General features: G+C 52.9%; 1 protein-coding gene across 1 annotated transcript in view; it reads right to left on the reverse strand.

The window, feature by feature from the left end:
* HIP1R (huntingtin interacting protein 1 related) overlaps positions 1-13,895 on the reverse strand; it is a 74,836-nt gene that overhangs the window by 6,126 nt on the left and 54,815 nt on the right. Inside the window, exons 18-31 of the mRNA XM_074205492.1 lie at positions 12,058-12,252; positions 11,118-11,265; positions 10,089-10,175; positions 8,582-8,689; positions 7,447-7,583; positions 7,066-7,176; positions 6,607-6,665; positions 6,334-6,364; positions 6,131-6,193; positions 4,391-4,491; positions 2,820-2,925; positions 1,279-1,402; positions 1,129-1,190; positions 218-427 (exon numbers count right to left, since the gene is read on the reverse strand). Coding sequence (XP_074061593.1) covers positions 218-427; positions 1,129-1,190; positions 1,279-1,402; positions 2,820-2,925; positions 4,391-4,491; positions 6,131-6,193; positions 6,334-6,364; positions 6,607-6,665; positions 7,066-7,176; positions 7,447-7,583; positions 8,582-8,689; positions 10,089-10,175; positions 11,118-11,265; positions 12,058-12,252 — 1,542 coding nt within the window. The remainder of the gene's footprint in view (positions 1-217; positions 428-1,128; positions 1,191-1,278; positions 1,403-2,819; positions 2,926-4,390; positions 4,492-6,130; positions 6,194-6,333; positions 6,365-6,606; positions 6,666-7,065; positions 7,177-7,446; positions 7,584-8,581; positions 8,690-10,088; positions 10,176-11,117; positions 11,266-12,057; positions 12,253-13,895) is intronic.

The raw sequence follows: 13,895 nt of genomic DNA on the forward strand, positions 1-13,895 counted from the left end.
CTATCTCGTTTGTGCCTGGGAGGTAGATGCTGCCATCTTTATTATCTCCATTTTTTTTAAGATGAGAAAACTGTTTCAGAGAGGTTATAAGTAAATGCCAGGCACAGGATTTGAACTCAGGTCTCTCCTGCCTGTGGGTCCTGCCCTCTTTCCCTTACACCACAATCCTTGGCTGAATGGCCCCAGTCTATCCAGAGAGCCCCGTCTTCAAGGGTACCTGGAAGTCTTGCTTGGGCGCCAGAGTGGGCTTCTGAGCTAGGGGGGGCTTCTTCAGGATACCGCGTCGAGGGCTGGCCACGGGGCGGCTGAGCTGAGGATCTTCCTCGACGGGCTGGTCGACCCCGGCCAGGGCGTAATGCCTTTTGCGGAGTTCCCCCAGCCGCATCCTCTCATTCTCCAGAGTCTTCTCCAGTTCCAGCACCTTCACCTGGAGAAGCCCAGAACCCAGTCAGTCTCACGGGTCAGCCCTAAGTGGGGGTCTGTCATGGGCCCCTCATCCTTCTCCTTGATGCCAACTAGTCCAGCCCCTTGTCAAGGGCACAGTTCGGCCCCTCCCTGCCGACTCTCTACTCCCCCATATTTCTGGAACATTCTTCCCCCTCCTTTGAGGCTCAGCCCCCCATTCTCTATACAGTCTCCCCTCCTTCCCTCCCCTCCTCCAGTGCAAATGTCCCAGATTCCCTTCTATGAGCCTTTCTTCTCCCCTTCACATGCTACCTTGTACACTATTTACCTGGGTATTTGTCGTGTCCCGCTAGGAAAATGGAAGTGCCATGAGGGCACGGCCGACACTGAAACTTTGTGTTTGCCTGACCATCCCACCTGCAGCTGCTGCTTGTGGAGGTGATTATTGGGCACCCCTGGACTGACCAGTGAGAGTCGCCCCTGTCTTCTTCCCCTTGCACCCAGCCCCTTGCCTGGGACTGTGAACTTTGTCTCCTTACCAAGCCTGGGCGCTCAGGCCCAGGGCCGCATCTTTTATTTCTCTGTCCTCCGGAAGTCCAGCAGAGGACAGGACACAAGATGGGCAATCAGCCACCTGGTCACTGGACGGATCTCCTGCCTTCCCTCCCCGGGACCCCTCCTAGGAGGCTAGTCCTGGCTTGCGGGGAGGGTCCCACATCCTACCTGGGTTTCCATCTCTTCCTTCTTCAGTTTGATCAACGACATGCCTGAGAAATCCATGGTGTCTGGGTGATGGGGAGAAGAGAGGGAGCTGGTGAGGAGGCAGCCTGCAGCCCCCCACCCACCGCTCTTTATGGCTGGTCTCTCTCTTACCTTTGTCCTCGATCTGCTCCTGGCCCGACTTGGTGGAGGCCACCACGTTGGCAGCCATCTCGTTCACCGACCGGGAGCAGTCCTGCAGGCGGCTCAGGTTCCGACTGTTCTTGTCAGCTTTGACCTGCCGAAAGCCGGGGGGCCGTCAGGCGCCATTGCCTCCCACGGGCCTTGAACCTCGCGCCCTCCTCTCATGCGTTTTAAGCACAGGGCTGAACTGCCACGTCCCTGTTCCCTCGGTCGTGCCCAGCATTTTATTTGGGGCATTTAAAACTATGGTGTGAGAAGGGGCTTCATGCGACCCAAGAGGGGTCCACAGACCACAGAAGGTGAAGAATGTTTGGTGCAGAAGCACTTTCCCCCCCAAACCCAGGAAGAATCATAATAACAATTTCAATATGTTTCTAGAGAACAGTAATTAAAATAAATGAAGTAGGTGGGCATGTGCTGATTACTGAGGTTCAGAGAAATAAGCCCAGAAAGCCAGATTTAAGGCTGGGAGGGACCTCTCCCCTAATTTTAGAAATCGGTTTAGAGATTTGCCACAGGTGAGTTAAGTGTGAGGTAGGATTTGAACTCAACCAGACTTTTAGTGTCTCATGTGATTCCCCCTACACCTCTGTAAACAAAGACCTCTCCAGCCTCTAAGCGTAGACCTCTGGTGTGAGAATTCCTGGCTTCTACCTTTTTCTTCAGGGCCCCCTTGCAGCAGCCCACCGGATGGAGAGTTCCCCCAGGGGCCTGAGGTGGTGGGCCAGTGGCTCAGAGCAAGGCATACATCTTGAAAGGACTCAGGGCTTAGCAGCACCCTGCCAGCCACATGGGGGGCTTGCCCCTGGGTGGTCGAATGCACCTATTTCTGTCTACCGGGAAGTGATGGGGATGTAAGGAAAAACACTAAAAGGGGAAAAAAGAGAAGAGGCTGGAATTTGATCTTGGAGCAGCTGGGCGTGAGTACACTTACCGAGGTGTTAGGGACTGTGGTGTGTGGGAGTGCTGACCGAGCCCTTGAGCACCAGAGCCTTGTTTTCACTAAGTGCCACGGGAGTGGGAGTGGATTAGAGACTGGGAGGGATATGTGTTTTGGAGAATAAATGGAGACCTTGGAGACCTTGGTGTGTAGGGAGAAACTTGTCTCCCTTGTCTCCCGCCCCTTCAATCCTCCTCTGGGGAAGATTGAGGGAGTCCAGAAAGGGACTCAACATATGAGGTCCGGAAAAGGGACTCTACACTTAGGACCCCAGGGGACTCAGAGGTCATCTAATCCCCTCTTTTTATAAAGGAGAAAACTGAGGCTCAGAGAGGGCCACCCCGCTAATGCCAGCAGCAGAATTTGAACCCAGGTCTTGTAGATCCAGTTCAGGTCTCTCTTCACCAAGCCTGGGGGCCTCTCGTTTTTCCTTGGCTTTACATTAGAAGGGGCAGGTTAGAGGTCTAGGTCGAAGGTCTCTTCCAACCTCAGTCTTAGGCTGTGATGAGCCTCCTGCTGGGCCTCAGCCAGGTTCCCCCCCCCCAGAACTTGCTGGGGTTCAGGGCCTCACCTTGGACGCGGCTACTAACTGGGCCGTGCTGGCTGCTATCTCGTGGGAGCAGACGATGAGCTCCTCGTACTTCCCAGTGTGCAGGACCACCTTGTCAGCCGACTCCCTGTGGAGGGCAGAGCATCACAAGGTTCAGAGCTGACCAAAGCCCTGCGCCAACATCCCCAACAAATGACCATCTGAAATACCACAAAGGCAGGGGAGCTCACTCCTCCTGAGGTAGCTCTTTGGGACAGTTCTCATGGATGACGTCAAGCCTAAACCTGTCCCCTGTGTCTTCCCTTTAATGCTACAGGAATCATACGGTCACTGAGAACTGAGAGGGACCTCAGAAGCCACTAACTCCAAATGTTTACAGATGGGGAAACTGAGGCAGAGTGCAGCCTCGAGTCATCCAGCTACTATCTTGGGCAGGGTTTGACTCTGGTCCTTCCCAATGGTTTCCTCCTAGCTCCGCCGGGTGGGGGAAGGGGCTAATCCCTCTTCCCTGGCAGTAGCTCATCCTCCCCGCCCAGACTGTGCTGTCTGACAGCCGGGCACGACCGGGCCTGCTCCAGACAGAGGGTCACACCTGTGGCAACCTGCCCCTCCCTCCGGAGTCCGGCTGGGATTCACAGTCAGCAGCTGCAGCTCCCCAGGCTGCCAAGCGCAGAAACCTCAGAGCAAGGTCGGGGAGACCAAGCCAGCAGCCGGAACCTCCTCCAGCCACGTCTCAGGCCACGACCCCCCGGCTTAAACCACTCCCACTGCCTCGATGTCTCCCCATGGGTCTGGTCACCCTCCTTCCCTGGACTGTGACCCCAAGCCTCCAGATGTGGTCGGAGTGGGAGAGAACACATCATCAGGCTAGGGGTGTGTGCATGCATTCATGAGCATACACATGGGGGGGGTACCCTATACATAATCAGAAACCTCATGCCAGGCTGCACTCGGGGAGGGGGGGCGGTAGCTTCCCAAGCCACAGTCACGGCCTACAAGTGGGACACAGTGAACCCTGAATTTAGAGTGGGGAAACTGGGCTTTGAATCCCCTCTTGGATTCTAGCTCTGCTGAGAGAAGCAGATGACTGAGAAATCGGGAGGCAAGCAAACGAAACCAAAAGAATGGAAAACTAAAAGAAAACGTGAACTATCATCCGGAAAACAACCGACCTGGAAAACAGACCCAGGAGATAACTGAAAAACAAGACCAGGAAAAGAGCCCAGATACTTGCTCTGGGGCCTTGGGGCACAGACTCCAACAGCTCTGTGCCTCAGTCTCCTCATCTGTAACATGGGGATCCTGGTGTCATGGGGTCAGGAGACCCCAGCTCAAATCTCCCCTTTAACACTTGTTAGCTGGACGGCCTCCGATGAGTTGGTTAATCTCTCTGGACCAGTGGCCTCCTGGGCTTCATGTCCTCTACTCTAATCAATGAGTAGGCCCAGCTGGCTGGACTCAAGCTCCCTTCTCCTGCCTCAGTCAGGGATGCCAGGGAGAGAGGTGGAGGGGGATGAAGAAGCTGTTTTTCCCACCCAAGCAGCCAGAGGCCTGGCCGTGACCTTCCCTCCCGCTCCCCCCGCTGGACCTACACCAGCTGGGTGGCTCCCCAGCCCACAGCCTTGGATGCTGAGATGAGGCCTTCTGTCCAACGGGAGTTCTTGGCGTAGAATTCCTGCTGCGTTGCTGCCCCCTGGCGATAAGAGGGGGACAAGATAAGCTTGGTGAAGGGAGTGGGTCAGGGAGTGAGGGGCAGTGGTCTCCACCCAGAACCCTTTGCCCAGGAGCCCTTTGTTCTCAAGATTAGTTATCTGGGGCAAGGGGGATAGGGAATGGTTCCATTTGTGAATTAAAGCTGATCCCTCAACCCCAAGCATCACTTCACTTCTCATCCTCTCTTGGGAGTCACTTCCTAATTCTAAAGTAACCCCTTTGGGAGCAGGAGCTCCTGGGGTTCTGTCTCTAGACCTCAGTTCCTACCGAGTAGGTCCTTAATAAATTTTATTGCTTAAAAAAGTATTTAACACCCTCTTGGATCATGACTTTTGGAATAATTATTATTCTAAAAAGTGATGCCAATGACATATATATTTATTTTAAAATAAATATTTACTTTATGTTTTATTTTCAAGATCATCATCATCATCATCATCAGCCTACAGGACTATAATTCAGTTGGGGTAAGAAAATCCCAATTTCCTCGGAGGAAAGAGGATGGGCAGGAGGGCAATGGGCGACCAACTCTACCACAGGTGAGATAGCCTCCAGGTCCCCAAAAGCTGTAGCCCTAGGACTCCAGGAGAGGCAGGTTCCAGAAGCCACCAGGAGACTGGCTCTAGGGCTAAGAAGAGCTAGGTTCAAGTCTTGGCTCTTGATAGACTGGCCGGGGACCCTGGATAGCTAACATTTCAGGCCCCCTGGCAGATGAATTCAGATGACCTGGCATTTGCACTGGTAGAGGGAGTTTCTATACCTGGGAACTCTCCCTCTACTGCAATCAGAATCTGGACCAAATCAGGTTAATAACAATAATAAAAACAGACCTTTTAAACATGAGCTCATTTGAGCCTCACAACAACCCTGTGAAGGAGATGCTGATAGGAATCCCATTTTACACATGAGAAAACTGAGGCTCAGAAATACCAGAGGCAGGCTTTGAACTCAGGACTTCCTGAGTCCAAAACTCCATCCACTATGTCCAGATAACAGGGCTGGTTTTGTCAGGTGTGACCCTGGACTGGTAACTTTGCTCCTGTGCCTCAGTTTCCTTAGTTGTAAAATACAGGAGGAGGGCGGCAGAACTCTAAGGTCCCTTCCAGCTGCTGGCCTGTAACCCTGCAATCCTATTTGGGACCCCATCTATGCGGGGCAGTGGTTACTGGCCTCTGGCTGGGGAGGCTCACTTCGAGGCAGTAGTTGACCTAGGTGCCCGATCCAACCAGGGAGCCTGTAAGGATAAAAGCCCAACACTGCCTGCCCTCAAGGCGCTTCCAATCTACTACCTATTAATAGACAATTGGTACAGGATGGGAGGGGAGAGCCAACAAAAATGGGGCCACAGGTAATGATGCAGATAGGCCGCCTGACATTCTATGTCTGTTCTAATAAAGTTTAAAAAAAACAACCCCCCCCAACCTCTAAATACTCTGGCAGCATCCTTCCTTTCTCTTAAACACCGGGGCTATCTCTCATTTGTCTGGGGCCTTCAAGGCCTCAGTCGGGCCCATACCCACCTTCCAGGCTGACAGGGGAGCTCCAAGGGCCTGCTCCCTGCATTCCCCAAGTCCACCCAGCCCCTTCTCTGGGGGGGAGGCCCTCTTCTCCAGACTTACCCTCCCACTCTCCACGATCTCTTTCTGCAGGCTGGTGGAGGTCATCACCAGTAGTCGGATGGCCTGGCAAAGTCAAGAACTGTTTTATTCTAGAGCCAGCCTGTCACAGTGGGACCCCCTCCCTCTCTATCCCCTTTTGGCCATGCCTCCCACTCCCCAAACTGCAAAACCAGTGCCCCGGGGGGAGGTGATTCCTTGGTTACCTTCATGAGTTCAGTGCAGGAGTTGAGAATCCTAGGAAGAAGAGAGAGACATCCCCCCACTCAGTTGGAATGGGGTCTGAAGCTGGTTTCCTTCTGATCCACAATCATGACTGGCTAAAAAGTGTCCTCCATGCCCCCCCCAAAAAACCTCCCCTCTTGCGGGAGTCAGTAGGGCTGTACCAAGGGAAGGGGCTGGGCAGTCAGTGATCAGAGCAACAGCCCAGGATCTCGGTGGCCTGGAAGGTAGGGGGCCAGGAAATGGGGACCCCTCACCTTTCATTCACTTCCAGCTTCACACCTGAGCTCTCGTGACGGGCCTGGTTCATCATATCCTGGGGATGGACAAAAAGAGGATGATGGCCTCAGAACTCATCCAGCCCAACCCTTTCTTTTTGACAGGTCTACTGAGGCTCAGGGGAGCTAAATCATGGCACTTTGAGGTCTGCAGGGGTCTTTTCAAAGACTGTCTCATCTGAACCTCAGTGGAGGACCCCAATGCTTCTAGAGAAACCCAGCTTTGCTCTGTAGTCTACTCTAGGAAAACAAGCCAAGCAGCCCAGAGGGAGGTGGCCATCTAATTTACTGATGACCTGGCCCCCCAAACTTCCGGTCTTTTGGCTGGCTGGGGTCACTCCATGGTCTTCTGGCTTATGTCCACTATGGCTGGTGAGCCAGGCCCACCCCGGCACATGTAAGAGGCTGGAAGGGGAAAAGATGGACCCCGACTCTCACCTCGATCCGGCGCACAGCATTTTCAATGGCGGCTGAGGTGGCAGCCATTTCTTTGTCCACCAAGTCGCCGAGCTCTTCCTGCCTCACATCCAGGCTTTTGGGCTTAAGCTCCTGTTGGGAGGAGAGTTGGGATATAAGTAATGTAGGTGATGTAGAAGACATCTAGTCCTGCAAAGGGCTCCTACTGGGCAGAGTTAGGATCTCCCTTCCTTAGACTTTGGCCTCTAAAAGCTATATGAGCAAGGTCCCATGACTTGTAAATAGTGGCCTAGCTAGGATTCGAACCCAGATCCTCCTGACCATTGTTGTCAGGCTTTCCCCCACTCTTCTCTAGGGTCCTGCTTCAAAGAATGGCCTAGCCCATCTCCTCTGCTCCCCTACCTGTCCTAGCTGGAGGATGCCCTGGAGGGGCCCCCTTATCCGGTCTGGGTCGGCTTCCTTCAGAGCCTGCTTGTCCTTAAGCAGCCCCAGATACTCCAGGCCCTGGGCCCCACAGTCTCGGCAGGAGTCGATCAATCCTGTGGAAAGAGTGGGCAATAAGAACAATCACGACCACCCTTAGACAATGGGTTTCTCAACTGCACCTTGTGGCCCAGACCCTTAGCGGGTGGACCCTGATGCAGCCAGGAAACCGTCATCATGTACAGACTTGGTCAGTGAATTGGGCAGCCACCCTCATCTGGGCTGCAGCAAGGGAAATAATTTGGTTGGAGTCACGTCCTAGGACGTGTCAGAGGCAGGATCTGAACCCACGTCTCCTTGTAGGACCCGGCAGGAGACTGATACTGGGCAAAGTCAAGCTGTTACACTGACCCATCTACTGCTGAGGTACCTATTATTGTGCTCATTTTACAGATGGGGAAGCCAAGGCTCAAAGAGGTCCACACTCAAGGGCCAACCTTAGACTTGAACTCAGAGGCCACCTTACTCAGCAGTCTTAATAATAGCTAATAAAGCAGCCCAATGGTCTGAATGCCTAGGGTCATTTGATCAAATTAGAACCCTATGACCCTCTTTCCTGGGGGGGGCGTCCAAATTGGGGATGTCTGAGTGGGGAGTCCTTTGGTGTATGGGCTGGATGAGATGACCGTTGAGATCCCTTTAAACTAAATTCTGAGACTGTTAGGATGGGCTGTAAATCTTGAGGGACTCTCTGGCCTTGGGGGGTATTTTGGAAGGGAGGGGGGAAGGAATCAGACTGTGCAGGGATGGGAAGGAGGGGGATGCCCAGTGGTCAGAGCTCTCAGGCTGGAGGGTCCCAGGAACAGGCAGAGGCCCCCGGCCCAAGCCCAGGAGGCAGCTGCTCTGTCACAGGAACACATGCAAGGCTTGCATGCCTCTTTGCACACTCTCATATTGTTGAACAAGTCTGACTCATAGCTGTAGCCCTGGAGGCTCAGGGGACTGGAGAGGAAGCCCAGGGCTCTCTCTGGAATAGTTTGTCTTTACAAGCCGCACCAGGGCCCAGGCCTGGGGGTTTTCAAGGAAAAAGATGGGGAGAAAGCCTGCCACTTACGGTCAGCATGGTCTGTGGGAGCCAGGTGCGAGGTGGCGCTCCCATTGATGATGGTGTCTGCGGCTAGGTGAGAAAACTGAGCCAGTGCAGCCACAAGGGCGGAGGAGTCTGTGAAAATGGAGAGGGGAAGAGTCAAAGATATGGTAGAACAAGGGAAGGCTTTAGATGAAGTCCCCAAAGAGGGAATTGGATTGGTTTTTAGTTGGGGCATTTTCTTCCTCCTGAGGAAGCCTATCTCCTTGTCTTTTTTTTTTTATTTTAACATTTACTTAATTTCCAATTATATACAACAGTAATATGTACCCATCATTTTTTGCAAGGCTCTGAATTCTACAATTCCCCGCTTCCCTCCCCCCCCACAGAAGACTGACAGTCTCTACGTTGTTTCCATGCCATATATTGATGTAAATTGAATGTTATAAGAGTAAACATAAGAATAAACATTAACCCCCCCCCCCAAGAAAATGAGAAACCTCAAGAATAGTAAGAGAGAGAAAAAATTGTACTTCAGTCTGTGTTCAGATTCCAATGGCTCTGTCTCTGGGGTGAGTTGCCTTCTTTATCATAAGTCCACCAGAGAAGTTGCTTCAATATTTTTCCCTCAGTTGCTATTACAACCTGTATTTCCCTCCACTCTGTTCCTCCCCACTTTCATTTGTTCTTTTCTCTCTCTCTCCTTTCATCCTGGCCCTGTCCAAAAGTGTGTTGTGTCTGAGTACCCTCTCCCTCCATCTTCCCTCTCTTCTATCACCTATTCCCCCTTCCCTCTCCCATTCCCCTTATCCTGTCCCTTTCTTTCTCCTTGTCTTTTGAACTCTGGAGATGGGCAGATCTGAAGGTCCCTTGGGTGAGAGTCCAGTGGAACGTGAGCACCCTGAGGGCAGGAACTCTCAGTTTTCTCTATCTTCCCTGTGTTCCCGGGCACATGGGTAGCAGGCACCTACTCAAAGCCTGCCTTTCCTCTTTCTGGCCCCCCTCAGTAGATAGTTGAGATTCTGTTTGTACAGTGCTTAATTAACCCAGGGCTGAGAATACAGTAGGCATCATAGAAGTGCTTATTCTCTCCTTGCCCTCCCAGATCCAAGTGGCTACAATGACCAAGTATCTACTCCCCCTCTTCTGGGTACCAATGTACATACATGGTAGCTTCATCTTCCCCGTTAGAAGGTAAGCTCCCTGAGGGCAGATATTGGTTTGCTTCTGTTTTCCTATTTCCTGTGATGCTTGAAGCATAGCAGGTACTTTAAAATTGTTTGTCTGAGGCCCCCAGTGGAGGCCCAGGACATGCTGGTCCAGCCTGCAACCCAAGGACAGGCACCAGGGTCTTCATTAGATTGGCAGCACCCTGAGGACAAGGACTGGCTTTGGCTTCTTTTTGCCTCTTCAGTACTTAGTGCTGTTCGAGTATACAGTAGGTGTACATTAAATGCTTATGGACTGGGCCCCCATTAAAGTGAGACGGGGTGATGGAATTCTGAGGTCTCCCCTGGGGCTCCTGCCCACTCACCGGTCATGGAGGCTATGTACTTCATCTGCCCCTTCTCCAGGGCAGTCAAGGCATCCAGGGCAGCCTGGGCCCGGCTCACCAAGTAATCTGGAAGTAGAACAGAGAGGGAGGGTGGCAGGAATGGATGGGAACCGTGAGAGACACAGGACAGATCACCCTGGCCTGGCCAGGCTTGTGGCTCCTCCTAGGAGCAACCCCTCCAAGGTGAAGACCCGCTTCATCTATGCCCAGAGAAGGGGCTCAAGTGAGTAAGGAGTCCCCAAAGACCCCCCCCCCAGCCCAGGGCGGGGCCTTGAGATCTAGTGTCCTCCAGCCTACAGAATTGGCCCTTCCTCTCAAACCCTGCTCCATGTAGGGGCAGGATTTTTTTTTGTGCAGGCCAAAATCTGGAAACAGAGAGGGGGTCCATCACCTGGGGAGTGGGTGAACAAGTGGGTTGGTGAAGGGCAGGGAAGCACACCATGCTCTAAGAACACTGATGATGGACGCAGAAAAGCACGGGAAGACGTAACTGAACTGATGTAGAGGCAAGGAAGCCAGACCAGGAGAATGACACACAGGGTGGTCTTGGTTGGCGCAAATGAGGAATCCCCCATGTGTCTGAGCTAGTGCTATTTGAAGTTGTCTTATGTATTGAGTGGTGAGCAGTAGAAATTCTAATAATGAGGTATCAGAATCCACACACTTCATTATTTGCACTAATTGGTACCGAGCTGTGTAAAAGGTCTGCAGCAAGGTAAGTGGAAAGTATGGACACGCTAAGTGATGTAATTACACTGAGCAGGCTTGGCCCAGGAGAACGGAAGTACTGTCCTCATCTGGTCAGTGGTGGGGAACTATGAGGGGGTAGGAGGGAGCATACACTGTTCATACTGGTTGATGTGTGGTTGGTTTGGCTTCACTGCCTTTTCCTTCCCTGGCCTTTATTACAAGGACAGAAGGGAAGAGAGGGTACATCCAGCACTGACCTCCCAAAACCCAAGTGGGGCAGAGCCTGCCCGATTGGGGTTCCCTTCCTCCCTTCCCAACCTGGAGAGCTGGTGCAGCGCAGGTGCAGAGGGTCATCTAGCTTGCTCACAGCATCACTCAGGGTCTTCTCTGCCTCCATCACAGCGCTCTGGAGCACAGCAAGCTGCTCGTCCTGGAGCCTCTGCTGCAGTCCCTGGTGCTGGGCCTCCTGGGAAGGGAGCCCCTCATCCTCAGCCATTTGTGAGAACCCATCAAGCAGGTAGGGAAACTGAGGCTGAGAGATGGACTCCAATGGGCTGGAAGGGGCCCAGAGGCCACATCCTGACATTATCTGTGTTGCCTGGATTCTTATTCCCCTGAGCTGGTTCTGAGCTCCTGGGTCAGACACTTCTGGACAATAGCACCCAGCCAAGTGATGTCACCGGAGCTGTGCCTGGAGAGTCCAGAGCTCCCTTCAATACACGGCATCACAGCTCGGGGAAGGTGGCTTCCAGAGCAGAGGAGTGCCTCAGTGGCCTCCTTTACAGAGTAGGGGAACCGAGGCTTAGAAACAATTAAATGACTTGTCCAAGTCACATAAGTGATAGATCAGGAAGCAGAGAAGGGATTCCAACCCAGGTCTTCTGTCAGACCTCAGGTTCATTTTCTAAAGTAGCAACATACAGAGCGTTCCTCCCCCAGAGCCTCTGTCACCACAAGGGGAACTCCATGCTTCTTCCCTTTCCCTCCAGAGCTATTCTGGACCTTAAACCTCTGGAATGGGACTAAGAGAACCAGGAAGGGTGCCATGAGGTCATATCTCTAGAGTTAGAAGGCCCTCAGGACCTCAGAGGTCATCTGGACCAACCCCTACATACAGATGAAGAAACTGAGGCAATGGGAAATGAAGTGACTGAAGAGATCTCAGAAACCACCCCAGATCCTCCTCCTCATTTTGCATAGGGAAAACTGCCCCAAATGCAGGCAGAAAGTCCTACAAGGGGTGAAGAGCAGGGCTTACCTTCTCTGCCAGCTTCCCCTGCAGCTCGCCAATCTCGCGTCCACTCCGCTCCTGCTCCCGGCTCAGGGCTGCCTCCTGCTCCCGTGCCAGGCTCTGGGCAGACTGCAGCTCGGCCTCCTGTTGCCTCATGGTGCTGCGCAGAGACTCCTGCTCTGATTGGAGGGCATTCAGCTGGGAGCTCAGTTCGGACCCACTCTGCAAAGGCGCCCAGGGGATGGAGTGAGATCCTGGCCCTTCCGCCGCTTCCCAGCTCTGATGTCACACAAGGTTGGCACTGTTTGGGCACCCTGACCCTCCAGGCCAAGCTGGACAGGCTGAGAGGCTGTTCTACAGCTTCTCAACAGGCTCGTTTGACAAAGTTGGAAAGCTGAGTTTTGGAAAAATTAAGTGACTTGTCCAAGTGACAACAGTGATAGAGAGGGTGGCAGAGATGGGATTCGAACCTAAGACATCTGACATCCAACCACAAGGAGCTCTGCCATACTACAGGTGGCCAGCGAGGGGAGCCATCCCTTCTTCACCCTGAGATGACACATTCTTCTTCAGGACAACTCTGATCACTGGTCGGTGAGCTTGGCCTTCCAGTGATCCCAGCCCTGACCTGGTCCCTCACTGACCCCAGCCCTGCTATCTGAGAAGCAGCCCAGCCATGGGAGAGAAGATAGAAAGGAAAAATGGGAGGGAGGGAGGAAAGAGGGGAAAGGAGAGAGGCAGACTGAGGAAAAGAGAGAAGGAGGGAGAGAGACAGAGAGAGAGAGGAGAGGAGACAGACAGACAGACAGACAGAGAGAAGATGGAGAAAAGAAGGAGGAAGAAGAGGAAGAGAAAGGAGAGGTGCCTTTAGTCTTAATTCCTACCAGTTCATTTCACACATCTCACTGCTTGTTGTCTCCCCATTAGACTGTGAGAGCAGGGACTAACTTTGCATCCCCAGAGCTTGGTAGACAGTGGGCATCTAAAAATGCGCATTTGTTAACTGACTGACCCTCTAACCTGGGAGTTTCGAGGAGTTTTTAATAGTTGTATGCATGCACACACGTATGATTGTGCTACAGTGAAATATAGCATGTGCCTCTAGGTCCCACTTATCTGTGTGCACACACACTCCCAGACACACACTCACTCTCTCTCTTCTCTTCTTTCTCTCTCTCTCTCCTTTTAGTGACAGAGTCCCCACAAAGCAGACTCTCTCCATGAAGCATGTTCACCCCTCCTTGCTCCTCACCCCTCCTTTCAGCACATCAGGAGATAGCCTTTGAAGGAGACTGGTTGAGACAGGATTTGAACCCAGGCCTGCCTAACTCTGGGGCTGCCTCTCTGACATCATCCCCATAAGTGAAGCGCTCCCAGGCTTTGGGAGCAGGTTGGGGTCAGAGGCAGGCTTTGGGCGGGTCGTCCCCACAACAGAAACTACCCGCATCCTGAGCCCCATTTCACTGATGAGCAAATGGAGGCTCAGCGAGCCGGCCTGGGAGAGAGGATCTGAGCCTGGCTCTTCCCTCTACACCAGGCAAGGCTGTCTGATTTCTTCTGGCTGCCGGGCACGGGGTCTCCCACCAGGGGGCAATCCACCCAACTAGATGAAGCTCCCCAGCTCAGGTCTCCCTTTCTTATTTCGCAGCTACACTCCCATTTTCTCTTTCAGCCCCTTTCGTGCTGGGGGATCCCAGACTGCCCTTGCCAGAGCCAAGAGGGGCACCCTATTCCTGGGGGAACAGACTTTTTTATTTGATGTGGACTGGAGAGTTGGAGGCCATCGAGCCCGACCCCCCCTTTTAACATACGGAGAAACTAAGGCATAGAGAAGCAAAATGACTCAGTATCATAAGTTTAGATTT

Source organism: Macrotis lagotis, chromosome X (genome assembly GCF_037893015.1).
Source record: "Macrotis lagotis isolate mMagLag1 chromosome X, bilby.v1.9.chrom.fasta, whole genome shotgun sequence".
Lineage (NCBI taxonomy): Eukaryota > Metazoa > Chordata > Mammalia > Peramelemorphia > Peramelidae > Macrotis > Macrotis lagotis.